This window comes from Penaeus chinensis, chromosome 3, assembly GCF_019202785.1.
Source record: "Penaeus chinensis breed Huanghai No. 1 chromosome 3, ASM1920278v2, whole genome shotgun sequence".
Lineage (NCBI taxonomy): Eukaryota > Metazoa > Arthropoda > Malacostraca > Decapoda > Penaeidae > Penaeus > Penaeus chinensis.
Genome location: NC_061821.1, coordinates 1,524,741 through 1,542,240, shown reverse-complemented (window position 1 = coordinate 1,542,240; position 17,500 = coordinate 1,524,741). Strand labels below are relative to the sequence as shown.

The following is a 17,500-nucleotide window of genomic DNA, read 5'->3' as shown; positions in this document are numbered from 1 at the left end:
AGATCAATAAGCGTGCGAGAACGAGAGATAGTCAAGAGAACGTATTTATATACATAACTTCTCATATACATATTCTCATACATAAAACTATAACAGACGTTTTCATATCAGTATTGTGAATTTGTAGTAACACACCTACACCCACACTTTGAAAAATATAACGAAACAAACGGTAAGTGTGTGTATATATACGTGCGTCTTGTGTCTAAATAAATGTCCATATAGATCTAATTCCAAAGTCTTCTCATCCTGCCCCTTCCCTCCGGCAGGCGCGAGTGCCAACAGGGAGGCCGAGTGCATCGAGGTGGGATACGCGCGCTCCGCCGGCTCCATCCTCCACCAGGGCTTCGAGGCCACCAAGGGAGAGCTCCTGCAGAAGTGGGCGCAGGAGGACGCCAACGGAGTGCCCACTTTCTCGGGGCTGACGCAGGTCCTGAAGAATGTAAGGAACTGCAGGGAAATTTATGGATGGAGGTGGGAATGCATTGGATGGCTCTGTGGAGGGATGATTGATCGAAGTGGATGAAAAGATGAGTGGCTGGCTGGATATGTGGATGAAAAGATGAATGGCTGGCTGGCTATGTGGATGAGCAGATGAATGACTGGCTATCTGGCTATGTGGATGAGCAGATGAATGACTGGCTATCTGGCTATGTGGATGATCAGATGAATGACTGGCTATCTGGCTATGTGGATGAGCAGATGAATGACTGGCTATCTGGCTATGTGGATGAGCAGATGAATGACTGGCTATCTGGCTATCTGGCTATGTGGATGATGAGATGAATGACTGGCTATCTGGCTATCTGGCTATGTGTATGATGAGATGAATGACTGGCTATCTGGCTATGTGGATGATCAGATGAATGACTGGCTATCTGGCTATGTGGATGATCAGATGAATGACTGGCTATGTGGATGATCAGATGAATGACTGGCTATCTGGCTATCTGGCTATGTGGATGATGGGATGAATGACTGGCTATCTGGCTATGTGGATGATCAGATGAATGACTTGCTATCTGGCTATGTGGATGATGGGATGAATGACTGGCTATCTGGCTATCTGGCTATGTGGATGATGAGATGAATGACTGGCTATCTGGCTATGTGGATGAGCAGATGGATGACTGGCTATCTGGCTATCTGGCTATGTGGATGAGCAGATGAATGACTGGCTATCTGGCTATGTGGATGAGCAGATGAATGACTGGCTATCTGGCTATGTGGATGAGCAGATGAATGACTGGCTATCTGGCTATCTGGCTATGTGGATGATGAGATGAATGACTGGCTATCTGGCTATCTGGCTATGTGTATGATGAGATGAATGACTGGCTATCTGGCTATGTGGATGATTAGATGAATGACTGGCTATCTAGCTATGTGGATGATGAGATGAATGACTGGCTATCTGGCTATGTGGATGATCAGATGAATGACTGGCTATCTGGCTATCTGGCTATGTGGATGATCAGATGAATGACTGGCTATCTGGCTATGTGGATGATCAGATGAATGACTTGCTATCTGGCTATGTGGATGATGGGATGAATGACTGGCTATCTGGCTATGTGGATGATCAGATGAATGACTGGCTATCTGGCTATGTGGATGATCAGATGAATGACTGGCTATCTGGCTATGTGGATGATCAGATGAATGACTGGCTATGTGGATGATCAGATGAATGACTGGCTATCTGGCTATCTGGCTATGTGGATGATCAGATGAATGACTGGCTATCTGGCTATGTGGATGATCAGATGAATGACTTGCTATCTGGCTATGTGGATGATGGGATGAATGACTGGCTATCTGGCTATCTGGCTATGTGGATGATGAGATGAATGACTGGCTATCTGGCTATGTGGATGAGCAGATGAATGACTGGCTATCTGGCTATGTGGATGAGCAGATGAATGACTGGCTATCTGGCTATGTGGATGAGCAGATGAATGACTGGCTATCTGGCTATGTGGATGAGCAGATGAATGACTGGCTATCTGGCTATCTGGCTATGTGGATGATGAGATGAATGACTGGCTATCTGGCTATCTGGCTATGTGTATGATGAGATGAATGACTGGCTATCTGGCTATGTGGATGATTAGATGAATGACTGGCTATCTGGCTATGTGGATGATTAGATGAATGACTGGCTATCTAGCTATGTGGATGATGAGATGAATGACTGGCTATCTGGCTATGTGGATGATGAGATGAATGACTGGCTATCTGGCTATGTGGATGAGCAGATGAATGACTGGCTATCTGGCTATGTGGATGAGCAGATGAATGACTGTCTATCTGGCTATGTGGATGATGAGATGAATGACTGGCTATCTGGCTATGTGGATGAGCAGATGAATGACTGGCTATCTGGCTATGTGGATGATGGGATGAATGACTGGCTATCTGGCTATGTGGATGATGGGATGAATGACTGGCTATCTGGCTATGTGGATGATGGGATGAATGACTGGCTATCTGGCTATGTGGATGATGGGATGAATGACTGGCTATCTGGCTATGTGGATGATGGATGAATGACTGGCTATCTGGCTATGTGGATGATGGGATGAATGACTGGCTATCTGGCTATGTGGATGATGGGATGAATGACTGGCTATCTGGCTATGTGGATGATGGGATGAATGACTGGCTATCTGGCTATGTGGATGATCAGATGAATGACTGGCTATCTGGCTATGTGGATGATCAGATGAATGACTGGCTATCTGGCTATGTGGATGAGCAGATGAATGACTGGCTATCTGGCTATGTGGATGAGCAGATGAATGACTGGCTATCTGGCTATGTGGATGAGCAGATGAATGACTGGCTATCTGGCTATGTGGATGAGCAGATGAATGACTGGCTATCTGGCTATGTGGATGAGCAGATGAATGACTGGCTATCTGGCTATGTGGATGATCAGATGAATGACTGGCTATCTGGCTATGTGGATGAGCAGATGAATGACTGGCTATCTGGCTATGTGGATGAGCAGATGAATGACTGGCTATCTGGCTATGTGGATGATCAGATGAATGACTGGCTATCTGGCTATGTGGATGAGCAGATGAATGACTGGCTATCTGGCTATGTGGATGAGCAGATGAATGACTGGCTATCTGGCTATGTGGATGAGCAGATGAATGACTGGCTATCTGGCTATGTGGATGAGCAGATGAATGACTGGCTATCTGGCTATGTGGATGAGCAGATGAATGACTGGCTATCTGGCTATGTGGATGAGCAGATGAATGACTGGCTATCTGGCTATGTGGATGATGGGATGAATGACTGGCTATCTGGCTATGTGGATGAGCAGATGAATGACTGGCTATCTGGCTATGTGGATGAGCAGATGAATGACTGGCTATCTGGCTATGTGGATGAGCAGATGAATGACTGGCTATCTGGCTATGTGGATGAGCAGATGAATGACTGGCTATCTGGCTATGTGGATGAGCAGATGAATGACTGGCTATCTGGCTATGTGGATGATGGGATGAATGACTGGCTATCTGGCTATGTGGATGATGGGATGAATGACTGGCTATCTGGCTATGTGGATGAGCAGATGAATGACTGGCTATCTGGCTATGTGGATGATGGGATGAATGACTGGCTATCTGGCTATGTGGATGATGGGATGAATGACTGGCTATCTGGCTATGTGGATGATGGGATGAATGACTGGCTATCTGGCTATGTGGATGAGCAGATGAATGACTGGCTATCTGGCTATGTGGATGATGGGATGAATGACTGGCTATCTGGCTATGTGGATGAGCAGATGAATGACTGGCTATCTGGCTATGTGGATGAGCAGATGAATGACTGGCTATCTGGCTATGTGGATGAGCAGATGAATGACTGGCTATCTGGCTATGTGGATGAGCAGATGAATGACTGGCTATCTGGCTATGTGGATGATGGGATGAATGACTGGCTATCTGGCTATGTGGATGAGCAGATGAATGACTGGCTATCTGGCTATGTGGATGAGCAGATGAATGACTGGCTATCTGGCTATGTGGATGAGCAGATGAATGACTGGCTATCTGGCTATGTGGATGATCAGATGAATGACTGGCTATCTGGCTATGTGGATGAGCAGATGAATGACTGGCTATCTGGCTATGTGGATGAGCAGATGAATGACTGGCTATCTGGCTATGTGGATGAGCAGATGAATGACTGGCTATCTGGCTATGTGGATGAGCAGATGAATGACTGGCTATCTGGCTATGTGGATGAGCAGATGAATGACTGGCTATCTGGCTATGTGGATGATGGGATGAATGACTGGCTATCTGGCTATGTGGATGATGGGATGAATGACTGGCTATCTGGCTATGTGGATGATGGGATGAATGACTGGCTATCTGGCTATGTGGATGAGCAGATTAATGACTGGCTATCTGGCTATGTGGATGAGCAGATTAATGACTGGCTATCTGGCTATGTGGATGAGCAGATGAATGACTGGCTATCTGGCTATGTGGATGAGCAGATGAATGACTGGCTATCTGGCTATGTGGATGAGCAGATGAATGACTGGCTATCTGGCTATGTGGATGAGCAGATGAATGACTGGCTATCTGGCTATGTGGATGAGCAGATGAATGACTGGCTATCTGGCTATGTGGATGAGCAGATGAATGACTGGCTATCTGGCTATGTGGATGAGCAGATGAATGACTGGCTATCTGGCTATGTGGATGAGCAGATGAATGACTGGCTATATGGCTATGTGGATGAGCAGATGAATGACTGGCTATATGGCTATGTGGATGAGCAGATGAATGACTACCTATCTGGCTATGTGGATGAGCAGATGAATGACTGGCTATCTGGCTGGCTAGCTATGTGGATGGCTGAACAAGGGGATGGCTGGCTGGCTAGCTATGTGGATGGCTGAACAAGGGGATGGCTGGCTGGCTAGCTATGTGGATGGCTGAACAAGGGGATGGCTGGCTGGCTAGCTATGTGGATGGCTGAACAAGGGGATGGCTGGCTGGCTAGCTATGTGGATGGCTGAACAAGGGGATGGCTGGCTGGCTGTGTATCCATGTGGATTAGATGAACGAAAGAACGCTTGTTTACCAGATTGAGCCGACCACGGTTGTCCATCATAAATGAATAACCTTTTGCAACCACTGACTTTGCCCCCCCAACAAGGTCACGCGGACGGGCGAGTTGCTGGAGTCGACCTCGAAGACGATCCTGGGCATGATCAGGAAGACTCGGGTAGGCAAGCGGTGCCCCGAGGGCTGGCTCCTGAAGGGGCTGGAGAAGCACGTGATTCCCTTGATGAACATCGACAAGGATCTGTCAGAGGAGCTGGGTCTAGGTGAGGCTGAGGCGGGGAAGGGAAAGCGGTTTGTTCTTAAGGGGCTTTTGGTAATCCGTATCCTCGGTGGTGGTAGTCTTTGCTGTTCTTCCGATATGAATGTAGTTATGCAGATTGTATCACTGTGCATCCGTCTGAGAGTAATGGAGATGAAGTGGTTACCTTTCTCCCCGCACCTGCCAGTGATGTCGTTCCGGTGCATGGTGGGGTCGCCCTACCCGAACGTGGACGGCACTTGCGTCAACCAGGAGTCGCCTGACCTGGGCGCGATCGGCGCGAAGTTCCTCCGCCTCCAGCCTGCAACCGCCGGCAAGGATGGTAAGCGTAGGGCGCTTTTACTAACCGGTTAGGAAATTCAGTATTTTTAGTGAGTAAACGGCGTTATCTAATAGAATATCAATAAGATCCTAAATGACCTGTGTATAAGATTCCTTCCCATTACTAGTGTTACATGCCTTTTACAGGATTTTCCCTCCGCGAGTCTGTGTCGGGGGAGAAGACCCTGCCCTCAGCCAGGGCGGTGGCCAACGTCCTGAGGAAGCACCTCAAAAAACCACCTGTGACGGGAATCTTTGGAGAGTGGGGACATTTCATTCAGCGGGACTCCTTCAGCATTCCTGTAAGGGGTGCCATGGGGATAGCTCCTGCATGGGCTTTCAGGAATATACTGTTTTTTATTTCATATTTGAATATGAACGCATAATCATCTAAGAATATATCGAATAAACCGAAGTCCTTGTGTCCTGACAGGAATCGCCTTGGGCAGAGGACGTGGATTGCTGCGCCACCCCTGAAGTGGAGGACTGCGCCCCCATCTACCTGGCCAAGGACGACCCCGACCACTCGACCATCCAGTGCCTGAGCTTCAAGAGGTCGGCGAAGGCACAGGCAATCCTTGGTGAGTGGTGTCAGGGGACGAAAGCAGTTGGAATGTTGGGAATGAAGGGAAACCTCAGAAAGGGATTGGTAAGAACGGAGATCGTCCAGTCGCAAAGCCTTCTATATTTTACAGTAATAAGAATAGTAAGAGTTTCCATTCTCTTCAGAGAATATTTAGCTCTTCGTCTGCAGTCCGATAATTTTGTGAAATATATTCACAATTTTTCAAACGAAATTCTGGAAAGTTCAGTTCCGTTTTAACGTAAGGTAGGAAGCTAGTAATGTGAAATATTCAAATCATGGTTTAAGAGTAAAAATAAATTTCCTTAGTCAAGGACCTAAGAAAGTACTTTTTTCAAGACTTGTTCATGTTGTTAGGATGTTTAATACAGATGACATAGAGCAGTGCAACCGTACTAGGCATCCACAATTGTGATTGACGATCTGTTTTTGTTATGCTATTTTAATTTATAATAGGACATCGAGAGACCCTATCCCTTGTGTCGACGTATTTGGATGCCACGCCTGTCTACGGATCCACCAATGAGGTCGCCTTTTCTAGGAAGACAGGATACTTCGGTTACCTCAAGTAAGTTTTATCATGTTCGACATCTTGTAATTTTCCACTTTATTCACACTCTGGAAAAGACCTTGAGAATTTGCTATCGGTGTTATCAGTGACATTAATCATTTAACTAACAACCTCGCCAGAGCTCCAGAGAAAGAGGAGAGTGACAGTGGCAAGAAGAAAGAGGGGAAATGCGCTGCCCCAGAGAGCTTCGAGGGATGCTTCCAGTTGTCGGAAGGAGACGATTGGGTATGTAGACTGGAACGAAAACATCTTCGTTGTGATTTGTCTATAGTTGTGCTATTTGCGTTGCGAGAGCCTTGAGGTTTCACTTGAATTGGTGATTAATGTGATGTCTGCGTCCATTCCAGCTGGAGAATCTGAGGTTGTTGTTTGTAATGGAACACAATCGCATCGTGGACGCCCTTTCGGAGATCAACCCTCACTTCGATGATTCGCTGCTCTACAACGAAGCCAGGTCAGGCCCTTTTGCACTTTCGTTCTGGCACTCGTCTTGAGACGATCTTTTAGGCTCGGGAGAGTGATTCTTGGTACAAATATTTTTGTATAATGACTAAAGTGAGTGGTTAGTATTGCAAAGTAATCACTTACCCCTTAAACTATTAAACTACAAACACTACTATCTAATATATTTGTCAAACTACTGAACTGTCGCCTGTCGATGCTGTCAGCGGTTTTATTCACCACTCCACATACTTTATAGGCACGGGCAGTTTTTGATATACGATGAGTAGTTCTATTATCATACTTTAATATCGCACTGCAACTTTAGGAGACTACAATTATCTTGGAAACCTCAGAAAAAAATAAATAACTTTGTATCTAAGGCTAGGAGGCCTTGATAGCTCTAAGACCGTGTCTGTGAATTTCAGACTGCTTGTAGGCTCTTGTAAAATATACAACCATAGTAAGAGGTATTCGAAAGACGATTTTCACACGTCTTGTCCCTCTGACCTTGTGCATTCGAACAATTGAACATAGCTTTAATCTTTTGAGCGATATTATTTAAGACATTTCTAGCTTCTTAGTTGTGCATTTAGGGATAGTAACTTGTAAACCACATAATATATATGGCGGGCTTTTAAACATCCCTGATAACCCAGGGTGTAGGATTTAGCCAATTTATCGTCTGTTTAACATCATTTATTTTATTTTATTTTATTATTTGTATTTTTTTTTTTTTTTTTTTTTACTTCATTCCTGTCATCCGGAAAAATACAAAATGAGGAAATTGCAGTGTGCTTTTGACGAAACTTCACGCATTTCTGAGGGATATTTGAACTTGTGGAGACGAGCGGTGTACATAATCAAAGCATACCACGTTGCAGCGAAGCTGTTGTATCGTAATTATGTATTAAATTTTCACATTTTATCTTCATAATTAAGTCCGCTACTATGCAAAACCAATTAAAATAGCAATCTTTCGAAAGGAATGAACGGCGACAAGTCTGTTCGCAATAGAAAGGCATCTAGTGCAATGCAGGGTGCAAACTCTTCTTAGGACAGCTGAGCGACAGCCGAGACAACCCTTGTGGTTGGGTGTTATATGTACTATTAAAATCCCCACATATCTAGTCGGTAAAAAAAACTTTTATATCACTAATCATATCGAAGATAAAACCAGTGGCTATTACAAATTTAATATAATCAGTAAGTGCTGGTCTCTGGACAGTGCTATTTGGTCGATAGGAAGCACCTTACGTGCAATAATGTAATGTGTAAGATTATGCAACTTGGGCACCTTACACATTTAGCAGTGGTTATAAGAAACCGGCTTTGCTTCCAAAGCTGCGTGCTGACCTTGATCTTCCAGCTCATGGGGAAGATTTTCGCCCTCGAGTCGGTTCTGGAATTGTAAGAGTTGATGTTGCAGGGTCCTAATGACATCCATAAGGCGGTGCTTTATCGGGGAATGAATGACTCGGAAGGTGACAATATTTACTCGGCCAAAGCAATCCATCAGTAAACTAGATAAGTTCCTGACACTCTGGATATTGCTTCCTTTGAAAAAATCAAAAGGCGGCAAGCCACTCGACACTCGTATAGGCGGGCCGAGGCCGAAGGTCTTGACAAAACAATGACGAAGCTCGTTCTGAAGGTTATTCTACGTCAACCTTTTTTATATCCTCATCTTGGCTGGAGCATGGCTTGCGGGCGCGAAGCGGATGATTTCTTCCAGAAATGTGGCGTGGTGGGCGCAGAGGGCCACTGGCCCACACTGTTCCCATGGCTCACACAGATGTATTTAGCCGTGTTTTATTATATCTTTGTTAGAAATGCATAGAACCCACATGTTGATGACAGAGCATGTATGTATATCACTGTGGTGCAGCGGTAGCGTTCTCGTCTAGCAATCTTGCTGACCTGCGTTCGAATCCCTCGCCGCCAGTGGATGATAACCCCGGCCATTCCTTGCACACAGGGGATAGTTTAGAAGCAAAATGAAACAGACAGTATGTCACACCAAGAATATCCATTGTTACAAATGGAATCGAAACTAAACTAAACCTGACTACCGTGACCTGTCGCTGCAGGGTATGCGGTATACAAGTTGCTTGCGGGTGTCTTTGTTTCACATTATATTATGAATGGTGAAAACAAACTGTGTTGATACTATGGTAGAAAAAACCCACGATGTAAAAACTAGATTTATTGAAAATGAGACAACAGTTTCGGAATCCACCTGGATTCCATCCTCACGTCTGAAGAGGAAAGGGAGAGGAGGGGATATAAAACAGAGAGAAAAGGCAACGCAGTAACCCAGGGCAGGTGAGGAAAGACGAACGGAAGCGAAGGGAGGTCAGTTCAGGTCGGAGGGTCGGGCGGACTGTGTGCAGGGTGGCCGGCGAACGGGAGAAGGCGGAGGATGTGGGAAGCAAGAAGACTGTCGACAGGAGAAAAGCCGCTGTTCAGGTTGAAATTAGGCAGCAGCTTTATTAAGGAGTCCACCAGTCTGTGGACGTGGACGTCAGCAGAAGGAAAGACAATTCGCGCTACTGACCAGTCCATCTGATGGCCTGTATCCCACTGATGGCAGAAGAGAGCGTTGTTGTTGTCCCCTGGAAACAGCGTACTTGTGTTGAGACAGGCGTTTAGTGAGACTGGCGCCCGTCTCGCCAAAGTATTGTTTGTCACAGGAGGTACAAGGAACCGCATAGGTGCCCACCTTCGAGGAAGAGGGAGGGCTGGTGTGAAGATGTAGATTATCACAGTGAGGGTTGCCGGCACAGTTAAGACACCGTTTTACACGAGTGTGATTGCTTTGATGGATGTATATAAAACGACGTAATACTATTTAATTTTTTTAACGAAGGTTAACATAATACACACAAACAATGATTTTTTAACGGCTATTTCGTTCACTCGAAGCTTTTCATTATATCACTTCACTTTATTTTTTCATTGTTCATTTACCGCGCACTTTACACTATCTTGACCAGCATCCAGTCTTCTCGCTGGTTCCTTCTTCAGAATAGTGCCGGTAGTATAGCTTTTTGTTAATATCAGCCCACAGTTCTAAAAGAACATAAAACAAAATAGAATTTTGATCCTTATTCCATCTTCATGTGGAAATCACTAACATTCAACCTAATTTACATATATACAATAAAAACTATAAATTGTTACTTATAAACATACCTTATATATATTCAATTACAACAATTATCAGCAGCCGATATGACACTATAGTGGCCCACACCTCGGGACTACCAGTCCTCCGTATAAGACGTCACGGCCTCCTCTGCTGGAAAGACCTTCCACCTTGCCTAGGCCTACCACTACATATAGCTTTACCACAGTTAGCGGTGACGTCATGCCCGCTAACAATCGTTACACCAACTATCGCAGATTAGCAGATGAGATTGCATGACAGCTGGTGTGGACCAGGTTACGACGGAGTGTGTTCACCTGGAGAAAGATCAGCCTGCAGTTGAGAGTGCGAAGAGGTCGGCGGAGAGAGTAGATCTCCATGTAGGACAGGCTGAGGACGGACAGGTGAGGAGTCTCTTTAGGAGAGGAGTCGTGGTAGAAGGTCCGCCGTGCCCTGGATAACGCGGCGTCGAGGACATGACGAGGTTAGCCCAGTTTGGAGAACGAACGACGCAGGAAGTCGATCTCTCCATCCAGGTACTGGGGGTCACAGATGCAGAGGGCGCGGAGTAACAGCGACGTGGCAACACCTCTTTACATGGAGAGGATGGTATGAGAAGAAGAGTATGTACATACCACTATGCATGGGCTTCCTGTATATGGAGAAGTGGTCAGCAGAGCGATGTACTAGGGTGTCCAAGAAGGGGAGCTTGTTGTCAGCCTCCCATTCCACCTTGAAACGGATGGAAGAGGAGAGTGAGTTCAGCTGGGTCAGGAAGTCTCAGAACAGTCTTGCATGAATCCATTTTTAGGGTCTAGGATACCATACCATGAGGTGTTTTTTTTAAAGTATTTGCAAAGGTTTATCTCCACAAAGGATTACAGCCGTCTCTTCGCTTTTTCTTTTTTTTTTTTTTTTTTTACTTCACTCCAGTTTATCCCGACCCACCACCGATATCTTTCTAACAGAGGGCATCACATCTGCCCTCAATTTCCATGAGCTGCTTGTGGCTGGTGTGCCATTAGGGGGCGAGCTCATTCCTCGAACACCCAGGGCCCGAACTCTTGTCTGTCCCTTGTAAGAAAGAGAAAAAAAAGTCGCCCCCGGTGCATCAAAATACACATGTTAGTGAAAGGAGAAAACACACTACCGTGTTGATACTATGGTATAATAACCCACACCGTAAAACTAGATTTAATAGAAAAAGAGACTACAGTTTCGGAATCCACCTGGATTCCATCTTCAGGTCTGAGGAGGCAAGGAAGACAGAGAGAGGAAAGGCAACGCGGAGACACGGGGCAGGTGAGGACAGACGAACGGAAACGAAGGGAGGTCAGATCAGGTCGGGAGGGTCGGGCGGACTGTGTGAAGGGTGGCCAGCATACGGGAGAAGGCGAAGGATGTGGGAAGCGAGGAGACTGTCAGCAGGAGAAAAGCCGCTGTTCAGGTTGAAATTGGGAAGCAGGTTAATTAGGGAAGATTCCACCAGTCTCCGGGCGTGGACGCCAGCGGAAGGAAAGATAATTCGCGCCGCTGACCAGTCCATCAGATGGCCTGTATCCCACTGATGGCAGAAGAGAGCGTTGTTGTGCCCCCTGGAAACAGCGTACTTATGTTGAGACAGGCGTTTAGTGAGACTGGCGCCCGTCTCGCCAAAGTATTGTTTGTCACAGGAGGTACAAGGAATAGCATAGGTGCCCACCTTCGAGGAAGAGGGTGGGCTGGTGTGGACCAGGTTACGGCGGAGAGTGTTTACTTGGCGAAAGATCAGCCTGCAGTTGAGAGTGTGAAGAGGGCGGCGGAGAGAGTAGATCTCCTCAGTGTAGGGCAGGCTGAGGACGGGCAGCTAAGGAGTCTCTTTAAGGGGGGAGTCGTGGTAGAAGGTCCGCCGTGCCCTGGATAATGCGGCGTCGAGAACATGACGAGGATAGCCCAGTTTGGAGAACGAACGACGCAGGAAGTTGATCTCTCCATCCAGGTATTGGGGGTCACAGATACAGAGGGCGTGGAGGAACAGCGAAGTGGCAACACCTCTCTTTACATGGAGGGGATGGTATGAGAAGAAGAGTATGTACATACCACTATGCATGGGCTTCCTGTATATGGAGGAAGAAAAATGGTCAGCAGAGCGATGTACCAAGGCTCCAAGAAAGGGAGCTTGTTGTCAACCTCCCATTCCACCTTGAAACGGATGGAAGGGGAGAGGGAGTTCAGCTGGGTCAGGAAGTCCGAGAACTGGGCAGGGTCATGAGGCCAGAGAGCGAAGACGTCGTCAACATACCTCAGCCATACCGTCGGACGAAGGGAGAGGGAAGGGAGAAGTTCGGACTCGGAGAATTCCATAAACAGGTTAGCCAAGACAGGAGAGAGGGGAGAGCCCATGGCCACGCTGAAGGTCTGGGAGTAGAAGCGACCCTCAAAGGAGAAGGAATTCAACTCCACACACAGACGAATCAGCTGGAGGAAGACGTCGGTGGGCAGAGGGAGACGAGGATCCTCTGGGGGGAGCTTCCTCTCAAGGAAAGTAAGGTCGTCATCCAGCGGGACCTTGGTGAACAAGGAGTCTACATCCAAGCTCATCATGGTCGCCGGCGGGACTCCACGGACACGGGAGATGAAGTCCTGAGAGTGGCGGAGGTGAGCATGAGAGAAGGTGCCGAGAAGGGGAGTGAGGGACTTCGCCAGCCAAGCTACCAGAGGGTGCGTCACAGATCCCCGGGAAGAGATGATGGGGCGCAGAGGCACGGCTGGCTTATGGGTTTTAAGAAGCCCATAGAAGTGAGGGAGGCGAGGGTTGATGACCCTGAACCTCTGGTAGAGGTTCGCCTCCGGGAAACGAGCTGCTATCGCTTTCAGGCGACGGTGGAAAGTAGCAGCAATACGTTCCCGGGGGTCGCTGGTCAGGGGGGCATAGGTGGAGGCGTCGTCCAACAGGTCACGGGCCTTCTGCAGGTAGGAGGCACGGTCGAGGACCACCACCGAGTTGTCCTTGTCAGAAGGCAAAATGGTGACCACCTCCTTGCGCAAGCTTTGAAGGGCCTCGCGGTAACGCCTGGGAATGGAAGAATTAGGATGGAGGAGAGATTCGAGGGCCGGGATGAAAGCACCACGAAGTTTTTACTTTCAGATACAAAGTGAACATAGTCGTGGTAACGGGAAGGGCAAGTCATAAAATGTTGAGAGTGAGGGAAAATGGCTTTTTGCAAAAATCCAGGGGGAAATGTCCAAGAAACAGTATTTATGTTGACAAATACAGAACAGGCATGAATGAGAATAAATATAGTACGAAATGAATATGAATCGTAACGTTTCGAACTCTTCACGAGTTCCTCTTCAGACGAATAATAAACCGAAATGAATACAAGGAGAGAATTTTGACAAGAATATATATTGGATGAGAGAGAGAACGAACAAGAGCTGAATCATGAAGGTCAAGGTCGAAGAGTCTGGGGAAGGCTTTGCTAACTAACGAGGAGGTAAGGTCATATAAGCCCCGATTTATGAATTAACTTAGTGCCTTTCTAGTTAAGCTGGTGACCTTCATCACGTAAATGAACGAAACCCGATCCTCTGGTATATCTAACATTACATTTATGTTCATTAATTATTTTCTTTACCGGTCTCGACTATGTTAAATTTGGGGCAATCCTTACAAGGTATAGTGTAAATAGAACCACGAAGGGAAGTGCAGGAAAACACGAATATGCCGAAGGCCTTTTCACATTTACTGCTTCATCAAGGAATATATGACAAGAGATACATAGAGGTTTATATATGTACTAGGCGGTCAGGTCACGTCGGTGATGAGGTGAGCGACGACCATGGCTAGTTCATGGCTCCCCGCTGCGGTGTTGAAGTTGTTGGTAGAGTGTATGTATGACGCTTCTACCATCTTCCTTTGTCGTGGGGGCAGGCCCTGCTTTATGATGGAGGCCTGGGACCACTTAGGGAGATGGCCGTCGGTGTCGATGTGAACATCGAAGGCGCTCCTCTTGTCATGTCGTCGGAGGGCGCTGCGGTGTTGGTCGATTCATTGTTTGTGGAGGCCTCGTCCTGTCTCATCTATGTATACTTTATCGCAGCCGCCGCAAGGTATGCTGAACACCTGGCTACGAGGTCTGCTGTGGTCTGACCTCTTTTCCCTTACGAAGTGGTGGCTGTCTTCATAGTGCAGCCCAACAGGGCCTCCAGGTGTTCTGTCAGCTGCGAGTCTGGGATGATAATTCTGTGCGTCTTGTTCTGTGTGGCGTCCCCTCTTGATTTGGTCATGATCTTCCTCCAGGAACTCTCCGGGCTGCAGATTCTAAGTGTTCTGAGGAAGAAAACAATGACCACGCCTTCTTTGGTTCTATTGCTGTAGGCAGAGAAATAGTGTATAAAATCATCTTTATTAGTGGATTTTCTGTACAGAGAATATCGGGCCGACAGGTCTCCCATGGATCAGGGTGTCGAGGAAAGAGAGGTGTTCATTTGTCTCTTCTGTCGTGAACTGTATGGAGGGGTGCGCTGCATTTAGTGTATGGAGGTTGTCTTGACGGTTCGTCCTGGTCGTTACTACAGCGAGATGTCATCTACATTATTCCCTACGATGTTCCGGTAGTGGTCAGCCTCAAGGGTTTCCATTCAAAGTTGGATTGTATCAAATTTGAGTATCGTGGTCGGGCAGGCTTGACTTTTATGAATGACAATTGACAAAACCAGGGAAAATTGTGAAGTGAATAAAAGCTGCAGGAGTCTGATGCCAAGTATGGCATTAAGTTGGTAACACGACTGAATTGAGGGCAAGTCTAGCTCTTCCTTCAAGAGCTTTAGTAGTCGGTGGGCAGCCAAGTATAATTCTCATGGCCGTGTTCTATAAGAATCCAAGAAGTTTGAGAGCAACATACTAAGAACCAAGCTCGCATAGTCGTTCATGGACCTAACAAGGGAAATACACAAACCTTATACATCTTAAGGGAGGCACATGTGGTTTATGTATTGTATAGATCTTAAACACTCCAAGTAGCGTTTGATTGTTTTGAACAATTTCTTAAATGAAGCAAGAAGTACCGTGACATTAGGTGAATAACGTTAAAGGACCTGACCGTGGCTGCTGCACCAAACCCCAGTATTATTTAGTGTACTTTTAGGTAACGACTGTCGGCTAGTTTCTTTGCTTGTCAAAGGTAAACGAGTTTAATCAGAGTGAAATGCTCAGCAAAGCGTATGAGGTAATTAGCCTTAGCCGGATTGAAGGATTCAATCCGTAAATTAAATTTTCCCACCAGGACCACGCCAGTAAGTTGTCCACATGACCACCATGTCACGGGAAAGGGTCATCCTTGGTAAGGATGACCCTTAACAAGTATATATATATCATCTATCTATCTATCTATATAATATATATATATATATAATGTATATATAATGTATATTGTATTTCACTTGTATGCTGACCTACTAAATCTAGCATCTTTCTATTTAAGCTGATGGAATTCGATAAAACATGCATTTGATTTTCTTTTTTTTAAAAATCGTGGCCTTCCAGCCACAAGCGGATACTCAACGATAAATGTTCTATGCCCTATATAGAAACTGTAATGGTATTTCCAAGCTATGAAGTAACTGACCAATGTATGTCTTGAAAATACATTCCAACCTCTGGAAGCCCATCGTATTTGGCGGTCTTGTCTGGCACCATCAGCTACGTGTTTTGATGGACACAATTCAGCGCCACAAATATTAGTGCAAGAAATGTTGCTGGTGTTCATTACTACTTCCAAGTTTCGATCCGTCTCAAGATTGACTATCCTTGGAGAAAATAACAATCGCAAATAAAGTCAGTAACATGGAAGTTTGAGCGTTTGCATGGTGATGGGTTTTCAGCAATATATTGTTAGAGTAGCAGACCTGGCCACTACACCAAGCCCTAGTAATGCTATTACGCATTACTACAAACATTAATTTGTTGATTGCCTGCGTATTTGAGCTTGCCAGTCATCATTACACTAGTATGGATTAACAGAAATATAGACACAGAAGGCATCACTGACAGAATATAGGAAAAAGCATTTCTCATTCCAGACGTATCACAATCGCCGAGTACAACCATATCACGTTCAAGGAGTACCTTCCTGCAGTGATGGGGGAAGAGCTGGTAAAGAAGCATTCCCTCAACCCAGGCGCCGAAGGTCCCGCGGCAGGCTACATCAAGGAGGTCAACCCCGGCATTCTCAACTCCTTTGCCGTCGCCTCCTACAGAAATCCCTCGGTATGGTAATCGGGGGGAGAGGGAATAAAGAAAAATAGATGGCTATACAATGTGGATATATTATTATCATAAGTGTATGTAAACGATTAAATGTTGATGTAATCTCGAACTTGCAGATGCACACGGAATGGAGGAAGGAATGGGGGCCGACGGAGATCCTGGAGTCGTCCCACTACAATGCTGTCCGGGATGACCCTTACCAAGACCTTCTCGCCATGGACATCCAGCGCGGGCGAGATCAGGGTGAGGCCCCTAGCGAGTCCTAGATATAGGACAAAGGGACGTAGGATTAGGGCTGCTTTGACACCAATCAAGCCGCATTTACATATTGGATGTGGGCGTTTGTCTTGTTACTTTTCGATAAGTTTAGTAAACATGTCTTGGCACATTTCTTGAATTATTGTTACAACAAAGGCAAGAAACATGTTTAGAGTAATCGTTCACATGATTCGAAATGGTTACACTGAGATATCGAAATTTCATCTCCAACCGCTCAAACCTCCGTCTCTTTCTAGAAAAAAAATTGTCATTTAATAGTACGATTCATTAGATACTAACATGGTATCATTTTTCCCTTTTATATTAGGTATGGTGGGCTACCTGACGTGGAGAAGGTTCTGCGACAGCACGCACTCCTACAACACCTGGGAAGACCTGGAGAAAGGTCTGCCGAAAGAACTTGTGAGCGATCTCAAGGAATTATACCAGTGAGTACCACGAGGTTTGATAGTGAAAATGTCACGTTGCTAATTTTCTCTTAACTGTTGCCTGGTTTAGGTAAATGTGCAAACCTTTCTTGGTTTACTCTGTGGATTTACCCTTTCC

The 17,500-nt window shown here is 46.1% G+C and overlaps 1 protein-coding gene across 1 annotated transcript in view; it reads left to right on the top strand.

Annotated features, from left to right (window-relative positions):
- Positions 1 to 17,500, top strand: part of LOC125041612 (lactoperoxidase-like) — a 25,097-nt gene that overhangs the window by 2,728 nt on the left and 4,869 nt on the right. The window contains exons 2-12 of the mRNA XM_047636672.1: positions 270 to 442; positions 5,194 to 5,365; positions 5,549 to 5,683; positions 5,830 to 5,984; positions 6,116 to 6,263; positions 6,722 to 6,833; positions 6,956 to 7,061; positions 7,184 to 7,290; positions 16,489 to 16,675; positions 16,792 to 16,918; positions 17,262 to 17,382. Of these exons, the coding sequence (XP_047492628.1) occupies positions 270 to 442; positions 5,194 to 5,365; positions 5,549 to 5,683; positions 5,830 to 5,984; positions 6,116 to 6,263; positions 6,722 to 6,833; positions 6,956 to 7,061; positions 7,184 to 7,290; positions 16,489 to 16,675; positions 16,792 to 16,918; positions 17,262 to 17,382 (1,543 nt within the window). The remainder of the gene's footprint in view (positions 1 to 269; positions 443 to 5,193; positions 5,366 to 5,548; positions 5,684 to 5,829; positions 5,985 to 6,115; positions 6,264 to 6,721; positions 6,834 to 6,955; positions 7,062 to 7,183; positions 7,291 to 16,488; positions 16,676 to 16,791; positions 16,919 to 17,261; positions 17,383 to 17,500) is intronic.